Source organism: Gopherus evgoodei, chromosome 5, assembly GCF_007399415.2.
Source record: "Gopherus evgoodei ecotype Sinaloan lineage chromosome 5, rGopEvg1_v1.p, whole genome shotgun sequence".
NCBI lineage: Eukaryota > Metazoa > Chordata > Testudines > Testudinidae > Gopherus > Gopherus evgoodei.
In genome coordinates this window covers 110,795,424-110,807,894 of record NC_044326.1, presented here as the reverse complement: position 1 = coordinate 110,807,894, position 12,471 = coordinate 110,795,424, and the positions used below count along the sequence as shown (strand labels likewise).

General features: G+C 40.6%; 1 protein-coding gene across 4 annotated transcripts in view; it reads left to right on the top strand.

Annotated features, from left to right (window-relative positions):
• CENPE (centromere protein E) overlaps positions 1-12,471 on the top strand; it is an 85,073-nt gene that overhangs the window by 44,069 nt on the left and 28,533 nt on the right. For all 4 annotated transcript variants that reach the window (XM_030564467.1, XM_030564468.1, XM_030564469.1 and 1 more), the window contains 6 exons: positions 2,911-3,069; positions 4,352-4,573; positions 6,208-6,366; positions 8,825-9,046; positions 10,246-10,395; positions 10,674-10,895. In XM_030564467.1, coding sequence (XP_030420327.1) covers positions 2,911-3,069; positions 4,352-4,573; positions 6,208-6,366; positions 8,825-9,046; positions 10,246-10,395; positions 10,674-10,895 — 1,134 coding nt within the window. The remainder of the gene's footprint in view (positions 1-2,910; positions 3,070-4,351; positions 4,574-6,207; positions 6,367-8,824; positions 9,047-10,245; positions 10,396-10,673; positions 10,896-12,471) is intronic.

The window sequence follows — 12,471 nt, the reverse complement described above, 5'->3', positions numbered from 1 at the left end:
CGTGACTACCACAGCCTGTCTCGATGGGATAGATGTCGTCATTCTCGTTCCAGTTCCTGCTCAACTAGACATCATACTCGAGATTCCGCTTGCGATGCTGTCATGGGTACTGAAGCAGCTCTTCGGGCGGGTACCATTCCTCGACTTTGAGGTCCAGGTCCCGAGAGAGGTGGCATCGCAGGCATCGCTGCTCATACTGTTCCCCGTGAGACCATGTGCTCGACAGGGACCTTGGCACCCAGCCACCTATCCTCGGCCCGCGTGGCTCAGCTGGGACAACTACCGCCACCGGGCCCTCAGCTGGGTCAGTGGCAAGGGGCCCTGTGGCAGGGACAGTGGTGCCAGAGGGCACCGTGGCCTCCAGTGCCCGCCCAGATAAGAGCCCGGTTGGTCGCCAGAGCATCTCAGGCACCATCAGCCTCGTCTGGCTGCCTAAGAGACAGATCGGCGGGCCACCAGTCGGCGGACCTGCGTCCAGACTCTGATCTGGGGCTCGACCCCCTGATACTGATCGAAGCCCACGGCTCCGCACTGGCTCTTTCCTGGCACCGGATGACACCATAACAGCGCCACCGCCACCAATCACGCAGGAGGATTTTAAGGCACACCAAGACTTGCTAAAGCGAGTGGCATCCAGCCTTCAGCTGCAGGCCGAGGAAATGGGGGCCGCCTCCTCCATCCCAACCTAGCTGCACTCCACCTGACAGCATGGTTGCTCTGTGGCTACATGTGGAGGAGGGCAGATGTTCAGAGTAGGTAAGGCGGGTTCTCCTGGAAAGTAGGAAACCGTCCACATGCTGGACGTACATGGCGAAGTGGTCCACGTTCTCCAAGTGGATGAGTGAGCTGGGAGTCTCCCCTTCCTCTGCACCTCTCCAGCTTATCCTGGACTACCTCCTGTCCCTTAGGACCCAAGGACTGGCACCCACCTCTGTCAGGATACACCTAGTGGCCTTATTGGCCTTCCACCCGCTGTTGCAAGGGCACCTGGTCTTCTCCCACTCTGTGACCTCCTGTTTCCTTAGGGGCCTTGAACGCTCATTCCCATACGCAAGACCCCCTGTGCCACAGTGGGACCTGAACCTGGTTTTGTCCCGACTCACAGGTCCTCCCTTTGAACCCTGGCCACGTGTTCGGCCTGCTGTGTCTCGGAACTCAGGGCCTTGAGCTCGGAACCCCCCTGTATGGTCTTCCACAGGGATAAAGTCCAGCTTTGCCCACACCCGGTGTTCCTCCCGAAGGTGGTGTTCACCTTCCATGTGGATCAGAGCATCTTTCTTCCTGTGCTCTGTCCTAAGCCCCATTCCTCTAACGAGGAACGCTGCCTCCACACGCTCGATGTATGTAGAGCGCTAGCCTTTTTACCTGGATCAGACCAAACCGTTCTGGAAATCCTTGCAGCTTTTCGTTGCCTCGGCTGAGCAAGTGAAGGGGCAACCCATCTCTACCCAGCGTCTTTCCCACTGGATTACCTTGTGTATATGCACGTGTTATGATCTGACAGGGGTTCCTCTGCCACCGATTGTTAGGGCTCAGGCCTCATCAGCTGGCTACGTAGCCCATGTCCCTATCCAAGACACTTGTAGAGCGGCCACTTGGGCCTCAGTTCACACGTTCATTTCCTATTATGCGATCGTCTCCCAGTCTTGGGATGACGCCAGGTTCGGCAGGGCGGTACTCCGTCCCAGGCTATCGTAAACTCCTACTCACCTCCAACAGGTATAGCTTGGAATCCCCTACTGTGGAATACACATGTGCAATCAGTCAAAGAAAGGACAGTTACCTGTTCTGTAACTGGCGTTCTTCGAGATGTGGTGTTCATGTCTATTCCACACCCCGCCCTCCTTTCCCACTGTCGGAGTTTTCTGGCAAGAAGGAACCAAGGGTAGGGGGAGCACACAGTCCCCTTTATAGCACGATATACAGGCATCACTCCAGGGGTCGCCACGGTGCTCCCCCAGTATGGGTACTGCTAAGGGAAAAACTTCCGGCACTGGTGCAAGTGGCGAGCACACACACCTACTGTGGAATAGACATGAGCAACACATCTCGAACGCCAGTTACGGAACTGGTAACTGTCCTTTATCACTCATCTTCTCTACAGTAAAGTATAAGTGGATGTTAATGAGATGCCATCTATATCATATCCATCTCTGGGAGATGTAAATGTGGATACAGCATTACCAGAAATGCAAACCAGCCAACATGTTTTTAAAAATTGTAATTTTAGATTCTTCCGTTACGAAACAGTTGTCATAATAGAAAAACTTACCTGGTTTATGAATGTGTCTTTACTCCATTAAGACAAATAAATGGCAGTGAAGATTTAATATCTTCAAGAGATTCAAAATGTTGACTCTCTGGCATTGTCACATTCAGTGCTATAAATGAAAGTTAAATAGTCCATCGAATATGCAAATATTAGTCTTTGACCTCTCCAAATAAGTTGTTAAAGAATTGCTTTGACTTTTTTCTTTTCGAATTAAAAAAAAAATGAAACAAATCCAACGGCTGCAGCAAAAGTCTACTCTGCAAGAACAAATAATTGGCTTGAAGGAAGAGTAGAGGCATTCAGAAGAGGCTGCATGAAACGGAGGAGTTGAAAACTCATGAATCTAGAAAAGAGTTTTCAGAGCGCTCAAACTTCATGGTTGTCAGGAAACAAAAACTGTAGCACAGGAAAGAGATGATCTGAATACACAAGAGACTCTCCAAATAGAGAGGGACCAGCTCAGATAGTCTATCCAGGAACCAATTACAATAGTAAGAAATGTAGTCTGATTTTAAAACTATTAAAAGAATTAAAGTATCTTTATGAACATTGGCATAGTGTTTTTTTGTTTGTTTTTTTTGAAGAGACACTTAATGTTCACATTCAACAAATCTTTTTTTTATGTCCTTTGCTTAAAGAATGCGGAGATGCAGGAAGAACTGAAAAATGCTTATAGCTCCCTCAAACAGCATCAGGAAACTATCGAGGAGTTAAAAGGAAATATTTCAGAGAAGGAAACTCAGCTCTCCAAAGTTCAAGAGACGCTAGGGAAAACAATTAATGATCTTAAGCAGAAGGTAAGATGTAACTTATATTAAAAATTTGTTTAACACTGCCTTCTGTGTTTTCTGCAGACTTGTATTTAGCAAATTTATGATCTGTGGAATCTTAATTTCAGTTTGGAACTTCACTAAAATATGTCTTTGCCCAACATGGTACTGAAGAGCAATGAAAACCTAATATAACTAACTTCACAGCTAAAAATTGAGTAGGAATTGTAGTAAATAAGTGTAACTAAATTTTGGGGTGAAATTGTGGCTCGATATGAGTCAATACTAAAACTCCCGTGGACTTCACTAAGGGCCTGGATTTCACCTTTAATATGTATGACAAGGCTTAGATTTTTTTTTCTTAAACTATCTGGAGGAGTTCTTTTGATGTAGTTCTGGATCAAATGCCTACATATTAGTAAACATTCTTTAAACTATTTTAAAAAGTCCTTTTTAGCCTCAAACACTAAGGCTGTCATAGAAAATCTCAAGTTTCTAGGAGCTTTTTTTAATTGATGCATATATCTATTGTAATATGCCTGACAGTAGCATGTAAAACTATAAATAGGCTTGGATGGATTAGATATTTATCAGTAAATGTCAGTAAACATCTATTTCACACACAAACCAACAAAAACCGTCAAAGTAAGAGGAATGCTGCTTGAGAAGTTATTACTTTGATTTAAGGATATTTACTTTGTATATTTTGACATGATGTTGGCAGCTTGTTTTTAATGGTTATAAAGATTTTAGCTTTTTGAATCTCGACGTCTGTCATTAAATAACTGTCTGATGCGCCACACTATTGTCTGACACATACCCCACAATTTTCTGAAACTATGAAAATTTAAATCAGTAAAAATTGAAAAAATGCTCAAAATAAACTTCTAGCAATATAAAAAATAAAAATTGAATTTTTCCAAGCCTAACTATAAACCACTTTCATGTGGCCATAAAATTGGACTGTTGATTTTTTCACCCATAAAGTACTCAAATAAATCCTATAGAAAACTTTTATTAGGCTGTGATGAAATCTGTCAAATGTTGCTTTGTTTTACTATCAAAGTTTAATAATAAAGGAAATCTCATTTAATATGGTATAAAAACACTATTTTTAACAAACCAATGAACTTACCAGTAGATCATTCCTATGAAGTGTGCACCAAACATGGATTTTTTGTATCAGAATTTGTATATTAGGTCGAAAAAACTTTTTTTTTTTTTTTTACTTAAAGTAATCACAGAATTTAATGAAGCTTTTTTGTGTGCTATATCCTTGATGGTCATTCCAATTCTTGTTTTCCTTTAGGTCATTCAGCTATCTGAAAACCTGACTCTTGTTTCCTGTGAACATGACAAACTGCTAGCGGAAAAAGAACGTATTGAACAAACAATGCATGAATGTATATGTCCACAGCTGCAGGAGATCTCTTCAGTTACTCAAGAGAGAGATGAGTTTCAGCAAATTCTAGCATGTGTTCGAGCAGAAAGAGACCAGTTAAAGATGGACATAGAGGAAAACAAAGAGAGGGTACGTATCAAACCTCTCTTTAGGACTTAAAATTACTTGCAAATGTTCAGAGTGGTTTAAACTGCTTTACAGTTGAATTCCTGAAACTGACTCTTGGCCAGGATCACTCCCCCAATTACCATAGGTTGTGTTTTGCAGTCACCAGAGGGCAATCCAGATTTGATGTGCTTACAACCATAGAAGTACACACTTAGTTTCTATAACAGGATATAACAATAGTGAGTCTGCATTTAACTTTGAATAAAACTGTGTAGAACAATCCATGTTTAATAGTAACAAGAGATTTGAGCTCCTGGATAATTCAGTCCAGGTTGAGTTGGATTAGGGGAGAGGTTAGTCCCAGGAAGGAAACCAATTGGCAACACATTTCTCCCCTCTAATATTAGAAGTAAAACAATGCCATGATATCTCAAAGCACAGCATATATACGCAGCAGATACTGCTTTGTTTTATCTGTAATTGTGTTGTACCTGGCTTCATCAATCCTACCTTGTCTGGAAGCAGGTATTAGTGAAAGACTTTACCTTGCATGTGATGAAAATCAGATTCTGAAGTTAATGGAAGCAAAATAACAAGCTATTTTCTACAAGTTCACTGAACTCTGGTCAGAAATAAGTTTTAGGTAAACTTACCAAAGACTGAACTGGAATCACTGATTTTAACAAGAATGGGGAATTGGAGTAGCCCGAGTATTTCAGTAGGGTAGTAGAGTAGAACTCCTGATGGATCTTAATGGCTTCAAGCTTTAAAGCTCTGAGATACTTTTGTACACACAACAGGTGCAAGTGCACAGACCCAGGTAATCAAATTTATTCTTTCATTCAGATGTTGATCTTAATAGAACAACAGTTGTAAGTACATACGTACCTGTTCCATGAAATGTACTGGTGCGAGACTCTTTGCTACTTACCCAGTGTTAGAACACTGAGCTTGAGAAAATTCTTGCTGTGGTCACTGAGCATGGACTCGGCGATCTCTTGTGATTATATTCAGAAAACCATTTGAAAGGCAACCTCCTAGTACCCAAATTTACTAGTTTGTTTTAACTGTACATCCATGTTCTATTTGCCTTTTGAAGTTGGCAAGGATTACATTTCCAGAAAGAGAGCCACCATGTCCTTTTTGGAATCCTTAGAGGTAGGAGGTATTGATAGAGGATAAACTGAATGTTCATGGCTTTCAAATACCCATTAAGTCTGCTGTGTTCTCTTTTAGAACCCTTGAGCAGTTGTGCTTACATCTTTTTTTATAGTTCCAATTTGATAGAATACAGCGAAGTCTCTTATTAAGTATCATCATGTAATGCAGGGGTTGGCAACCTTTCAGAAGTGGTGTGCAAAATTTTCATTTATTCACTCTAGTTTAAGGTTTCACGTGCCAGTAATACATTTTAACATTTTTAGATGGTCTTTTTCTGTAAGTCTATAATATATAACTGAACTATTGTTATATGTAAAATAAGGTTTTTAAAATGTTTAAGAAGCTTCATTTAAAATTAAACTAAAATGCAGAGCCCCCCCGGACTGGTGGCCAGGATCCGGGGAGTGTGAGTGCCACCGAAAATCAGCTTGCATGCCACCTTCGGCACGTGTACCATAGGTTGCCTACCCCTGATGTGATGTCTTGTGTTTCAGTCTGTGAAAATTCAGGCAGAAATGGAAAATCTACAGAAGGAACTGAAATGTCAGAAAGAGCAGGTTGATGCCCAGAAGAATGTGATGATAGAGAGAGAAAAGGAGTTGTTGAAGACAGAAGAAAAACTAACAGAAGAAACAACACAACTTAAAGAGAAGGCAAGTACTGTAGCAAGACAGCAAGGACTACTGCCTACCTTTCCTTTCCAGGATAAAGAACACTTGCACAACGTACTAGACAAGTAGCTTTTTTACCATCTTTGCTAGTACTAATAACTACTTATGGACGAGGTTCAAAAGTCCTTGGCGTGTTTTCAGGACAATGGGATCTGGCTGGATGCTGAGCACTCCTGAATATCTACCTCACAACTGTCTTCATCTTGATACCTTGGCTCCTCTTCCTGCTTGCTCCTATAGGAAGATCCAAATCCTGAGCTTGCTGTCAGTCTGTCATGAAAGTGATTGAGATGTCACCCACAGATGACATGAACTATCAGAACTTGGTTAAGAAGCACAAAAATGAAAACTTTCATTTTTATGCTTCTTAGCCCTATATAAAAATATAAATAACTCTGTTGCTTACAAGAAGTTCCTGGGAGAGGACAAAAAGTAGTGTCTAACATTAAACCAGACAAAAGAATGGCCCTAATCCCAGGGAAGATATCTTCCTGGTGCTCAAGGACTTCCATCTTGTGTCATCTAGTAGTTTCTATTCTGAGTACGTCCTCAAAGATAACACTAAGATTGAACAAAAGCATAACCAAACTGTAAATTATAGTGCAGGCAATCAGATGCTGGTGCATCAGTAGTCATGCTCACAAAGATGCATCCATTCCTTCAAACGGGAACTTTTTTTCCAAAAGACCTTTATAGAACAAGAGATAGGAAGTACTCACTCATTCTTTTTAAAGGTAAAAATGTCATGGTGCAGTAAGTTAAAAGTGACTGACTTTTCTCTAAGTAAGGACGTTGTGTCAGTAGTGAAGTAAACCTACCTGGAGTCTGTATCCTTCAGCAAGGATGATATCTTCTGGTTAGCTCATCAGTGGTCAGCTATTGTTAGGACAATGGACAGATGAGAAACACTCCAAAAGAGATCAGTTCAATACAAGACAGTTGAACATGAACTTGGGTATCTGACTCTTTTTCTCCTTCCTTTCAATTCTGAAACTTTATTCCTTCAGAATATGCAGTGGTATTATATCCTGTAACCAACATGGTTACCAGAGAGAAAAGGTGGGTGAGGTGGTTACCTGAACAATTTGGGGCCCTTCCCCTTTCCCCAGGTCCAGTGGCCCTCTATGGGTTAGTGGGACCTTTTTCCTAGTGAAAGAGCCTTCACACAGTAATATCCTTAATCTATACTAGCAATTAATCAACAGAATACACATGCCAAGCATTCCAATGATCACCACTCCATAAAGCAGATGGAGTTCTCCTGATGGCCAGTCAGGATCGAATTGTCTGGGGCTCCGGCTTCTGCACAGTATGGTATCATGCAGCTTATCCAAGTTCTAGCAGCTTGTTCTTGAGCTGTCTCCCAGAGTTAAATTCCAACTAGCTTTTCTTCTGATTCTTGTATAGTTAAAATGAGTTTCTTTTATTTGTATCTTAACCAATTATTTTACTCAAAATGTAGCTATGCAAAAATACTAATCAGTCATTGTACATAATGTGACTATATAGAGGTTCACATGCCTAGGACCTGCCTACTTTTGCATTTTACAAAGTTTGTTAAAACATCTCAAGGTCTGCTTATTTTTATGACTTGTTTGTGGGATACACTCTTAGGGTAGGAATGCTTAATCAGCAGTAGATCATGACTATCTGCTCTTTCAAAATATTCTCTCTAATTTCTCAAAATAACCCATAATGGGCTATTTTCCTAGCAACAGCAGAACCTCATAATTTTTACTTATCCTCAAAAGCAACTTCTACCAAGAAACTCTCAGACACCAGTAAAAAAAATTGCTGAAACTCAAAAGATTTTTTTTTTTCTTCACTATATCTGTCCCTGTTAGGAATGCTGCAGCTGGCATTTTGTTTTATCTGCCTAAGCCAAGGCCCAATTTTCCTGACTATAGATTTTTTTTTTTCCCCTAGTTTATGGTGGCTGAGCATACAAAATGACTGGGGTGGGGCCATGTCAAGTCAGAGTCTCTCCCACAAGGTAATATCTTTTATTGGACTGACGTAAGAACCTGAAGGACTTGAAGAATAGCTCTGTATACGCTCAAAAGCTTCTCTCTCTCTCTCTCTCTCTCTCTCTCTCTCCAACAGAAGTCAGTCCAATAAAAGATTCTCACCAACCTTGCATCTCCTTCAGAATATGGCAAAGACATTAAGTCAAAGAAAAATTTCTTGCCCACTGTGTGTAAATGTTTTTGTTGAGCTACCAATCTTAATTACATTTCTGGTGTAGCAACTCATTTATGTGTTTATAAAGAAAAAGAGAGGTAACATTTTATTTTTAGACTTTGACTGAATGCTTACATCTGTTCACCATGCTGTTTTCTGTAACTTTTACCAGAATGGTAAACTTTGGGGGATACTATTTGTTGTAATTTTGTTTGGTTTACAAATTTTCATATATGTATTTCTTGTATGTTTTTAATAGATAGAAAAGTTGAATGAAGAATTAAACCTAGTCTCTGGTGAGAGGAATCAATTGCTGAGTGAACTGAGAGAAAAGACAGAGGGCGAGAATAAACATATTCCGCAACTGGAGGAACAGAGTTCCTCATTAACAGAGGAAAGAGACAAACTCCAGCATATGCTGGAGACTGTTAGAGCAGAGAAGAACAAACTCGAGGTGGACCTTCACGAAAGCATTGAGAAGGTACAGCAAGTGTCAAGTTAAGTGTAAAAATATTTAAAAGTGTTGTTTCATTCTTGCAGCCCTCCCGATAGGCCTAGAGGCATCGGACACCAATACCCATGTTAATAGTAATTGTGCTTTTAAGAACTCAATAGTTAGAGATACTTTCATCTTTATGTAGGGCTGAATGCCTGAATGAAAGGATTGGTGATAACTTAAATGTGTGGTAGGCTTAAGGTATGTAAACTTGTGGAAATCCATTATAGTGAGACATAGGCTGGAAAATACAGTGATACACTAAGGTTTGTGTTGAAATGATGTTTATGAACACTTCTGTGGCTGCACAGCTTCTCTCCTTATTCATGACCAACAGGTAATGCTTCTCATCTATGCAATTCACCCAGGGTCAAAACAGGCATGATTCTGCAAATCTTTAACATGGTAGTAAAATGTTGACCAAAAAGATCCAAGAGTTCCTTATATCAGTTATTTCCTCGTAGTAGACATCCATAGGCAATTGTCTCTAGCAATTGAGATTGCTGGTACTGTGCATCAGTGTCCTATGAATGAGACTCATCAGGGTGTGTCTCCAGAATGTTCTTTTGGGGACATGCACTCACTTGCCAGATGCAATGCGAAACGAGGTGTCACACACACATTTTGCATCCAAAAGTTTCTTTGCGGGCAGGTATAAATCACTAACATACTTACAGCCAATGCAGTTGTCACTCCATTCCCTTCCAACTTACTGTTGAAGCAAGTCTCACAAGATGGGAAGCATGCCTGGAAGACTAACTTACGAAAGCTCAAGTACATATCCTTTTAGATCACTTTAACTGCTCTCAGATGTGTGTATGAACACAAACATAGACATGACCTTAATCGGATAAGTAACCTCTTATCTATTGTTCTTCTTGGTCTTGGTATACTCTTTTCCAGTCACTATCCCTATCCTCACTTACCTTGCAAAATTGGCTAGGATTGTATTTGCAAAATGAGTCAATGTCCTTTCTGGAATTCCTAGAGGAAGTTAGCATGGGAAGTATCAGCTGAGAATAAACTGAATTTTCAGGGTTTCCAAACAGCAGACTTAATGAGCATGTTGACGGTTCTCTTTCAGAACCCCTAAAATGAGCAAAATTGTTTGTTTCTTTGTGGTTCCTTATTGATAGACTACAAGGAAGTCTCTTAAAGATCATCATGTAATTCTTGTGTTTCAGTCTGTAAAAATTCAAGCAGAAATACAAAATCTACATGAGGAGCTGAAAAAGCAGGTTGATACCCAGAAGAACTTGATGGTAGAGAGAGAAAAGGAGTTGTTGAAGACGGAAGAAAAACTAACAGAAGAAACAACACTACTAAAAGAGAAGGCAAGTGTGATACCAAGAAAGCAAGGACTGCTGCCTAGCTTTCCTTTCCAGGACAAAGAACACCTATCCAATATGTTACTTCCTATGATTTACTAGAGATGAAACTCCTGTTCACTCTACCTATTGTTGGATATTATGACTGAATGCTTGCCTGAATTTGTTCACAGTGCCATTTCCTGTAGCTTATTAGAGTGGTAACTTTGGGGGATACTGTAACTTTGTTTGTATGAAAGTTTGTAAAAACCAAAGAGTATGTATTCTTTTGTATGTTTTTATAGATAAAAATGTTGAATGAAGAATTAAACCTAGTCTCTGGTGAAAGGAATCAATTGCTGAGTGAACTGAGAGAAAAGACAGAGGGCGAGAATGAACGTATTCAGCAACTGGAGGAACAGAATTCCTTATTAACAGCGGAAAGAGACAAATTCCAGCACATCCTGGAGACTGTCAGAGCAGAAAAGAACAAACTCGAGGTGGACCTTCATGAAAGCGTTGAGAAGGTACAGCAAGTGTCAAGTAAAGTGTAAAAATATTTCAAAGTGTTATGTTTCATTCTTGCAGCCCTCCCTATAGGCCTAGAGGCATCTGACACCAATACCCATGTTAATAGCAATTGTGCTTTTAAGAACTTAGTAGTTAGAGATGCTTTCATCTTTATGTAGGGCTCAATGCCTGAGTGAAAGGATGGTGGTAACTTAAATGTGTGGTAGGCTTAAAGTATGTGGAGTGTCCATTACAATTAGAAATAAACTTGAAGTTTATACACTGTGTTGTAATTGTATTTATGAATACTTCTGTGGCTGCACAGCTTCTCTCCTTATTCATGACTAATGCTTCTCATCTATGCAATTCACCTAGGGTGAAAACAGGCATGATTCTGTAAATCTTTAGCCTGGTAGTAAAATGTTGACCAAAAAGATCCAAGAGTTAATTACATCAGTTATTTCCTCGTAGTAGACATCCATAGCCAATTCTCTAGCAATTGGGATTGCTGGTTTTCTGCATCAGTATCCTATGAGTGGAACTCATCATGGTGAGTCTCCAGAACGTTCTTTTGGGGACATGCATTCACTTGCCAGATGCAATGCAAAACGAGGTGTCACACACACATTTTGCATCCAAAAGTTTCTTTGTGGGCAGGTATAAATCACTAACATACTGGTAGCCAATCCAGTTGTCACTCCATTCCCTTCCAACTTACTATTGAAGCAAGTCTCACAAGATGGGGCGCATGCCTGGAAGACTAACTTATGAAAGCTCAAGTACATATTCTTTTAGATCACTTTAACTGCTCTCAAATGTGTGTATGAACAAAAATATGGACATGACCATATGAGGTCAGACCAATGGTCAGTAGAGGTCAGTATGCCATTTGACAGTAGCCAATACCTACTGCTTCAGAGGAAGGTACAAGAAACGATGATGTAGGGGGCAGTTATGGAATAACTTTCCTTTAGGACATGTTTGCTCCTACATCCTGTTGGAGATTAGTTTATCATCTCAAAGTATGAGCAGTTTATCTTCTGTCCAAAATCAGGGTGTAACCACAGTTCAAAGCCTCTTGCTAGAAATGGAAATAATTTACAGGGTAAAGATGAATGTACTGCCTTTCAAGGCAGTTCACATAAAGGATACAGAAAAGAGACCTGAATTCCTCCACTGGCCTAGAAGGCACTTGTTTGGGCTTGATAGACAGTCAAGAAACATCCATTGCACCTGCGAAAAAAGATCAAATCTCTAGAAGCAGGGACACCTTCTTCATCTGGGTCTGTACCACCTACTGTTAATGGGAAGCTGAGCACAAGAATTTTGTTAGCTTTGGCTCACTGCTGCTTTGTGCTACCTAGACAGAACTCAATCAGGAAACTTCATTCATTGAACTGGTCAAATTTTGTTTTTTGGCTAAGGAGAAACAAATCTTTGTACAGTGCCTAGCTCAGCGGGAGCCTGGCCTGTATATCTTGTTGTTGTTGTTTGTTGTTGTTATCAAATAAACAAGTTCTGGTGATATCAGCTACACTAGTTTCTTTGAGATGGTTGATTGAAGTCCCACAGCCAAGAACTATAGAAGGTCGG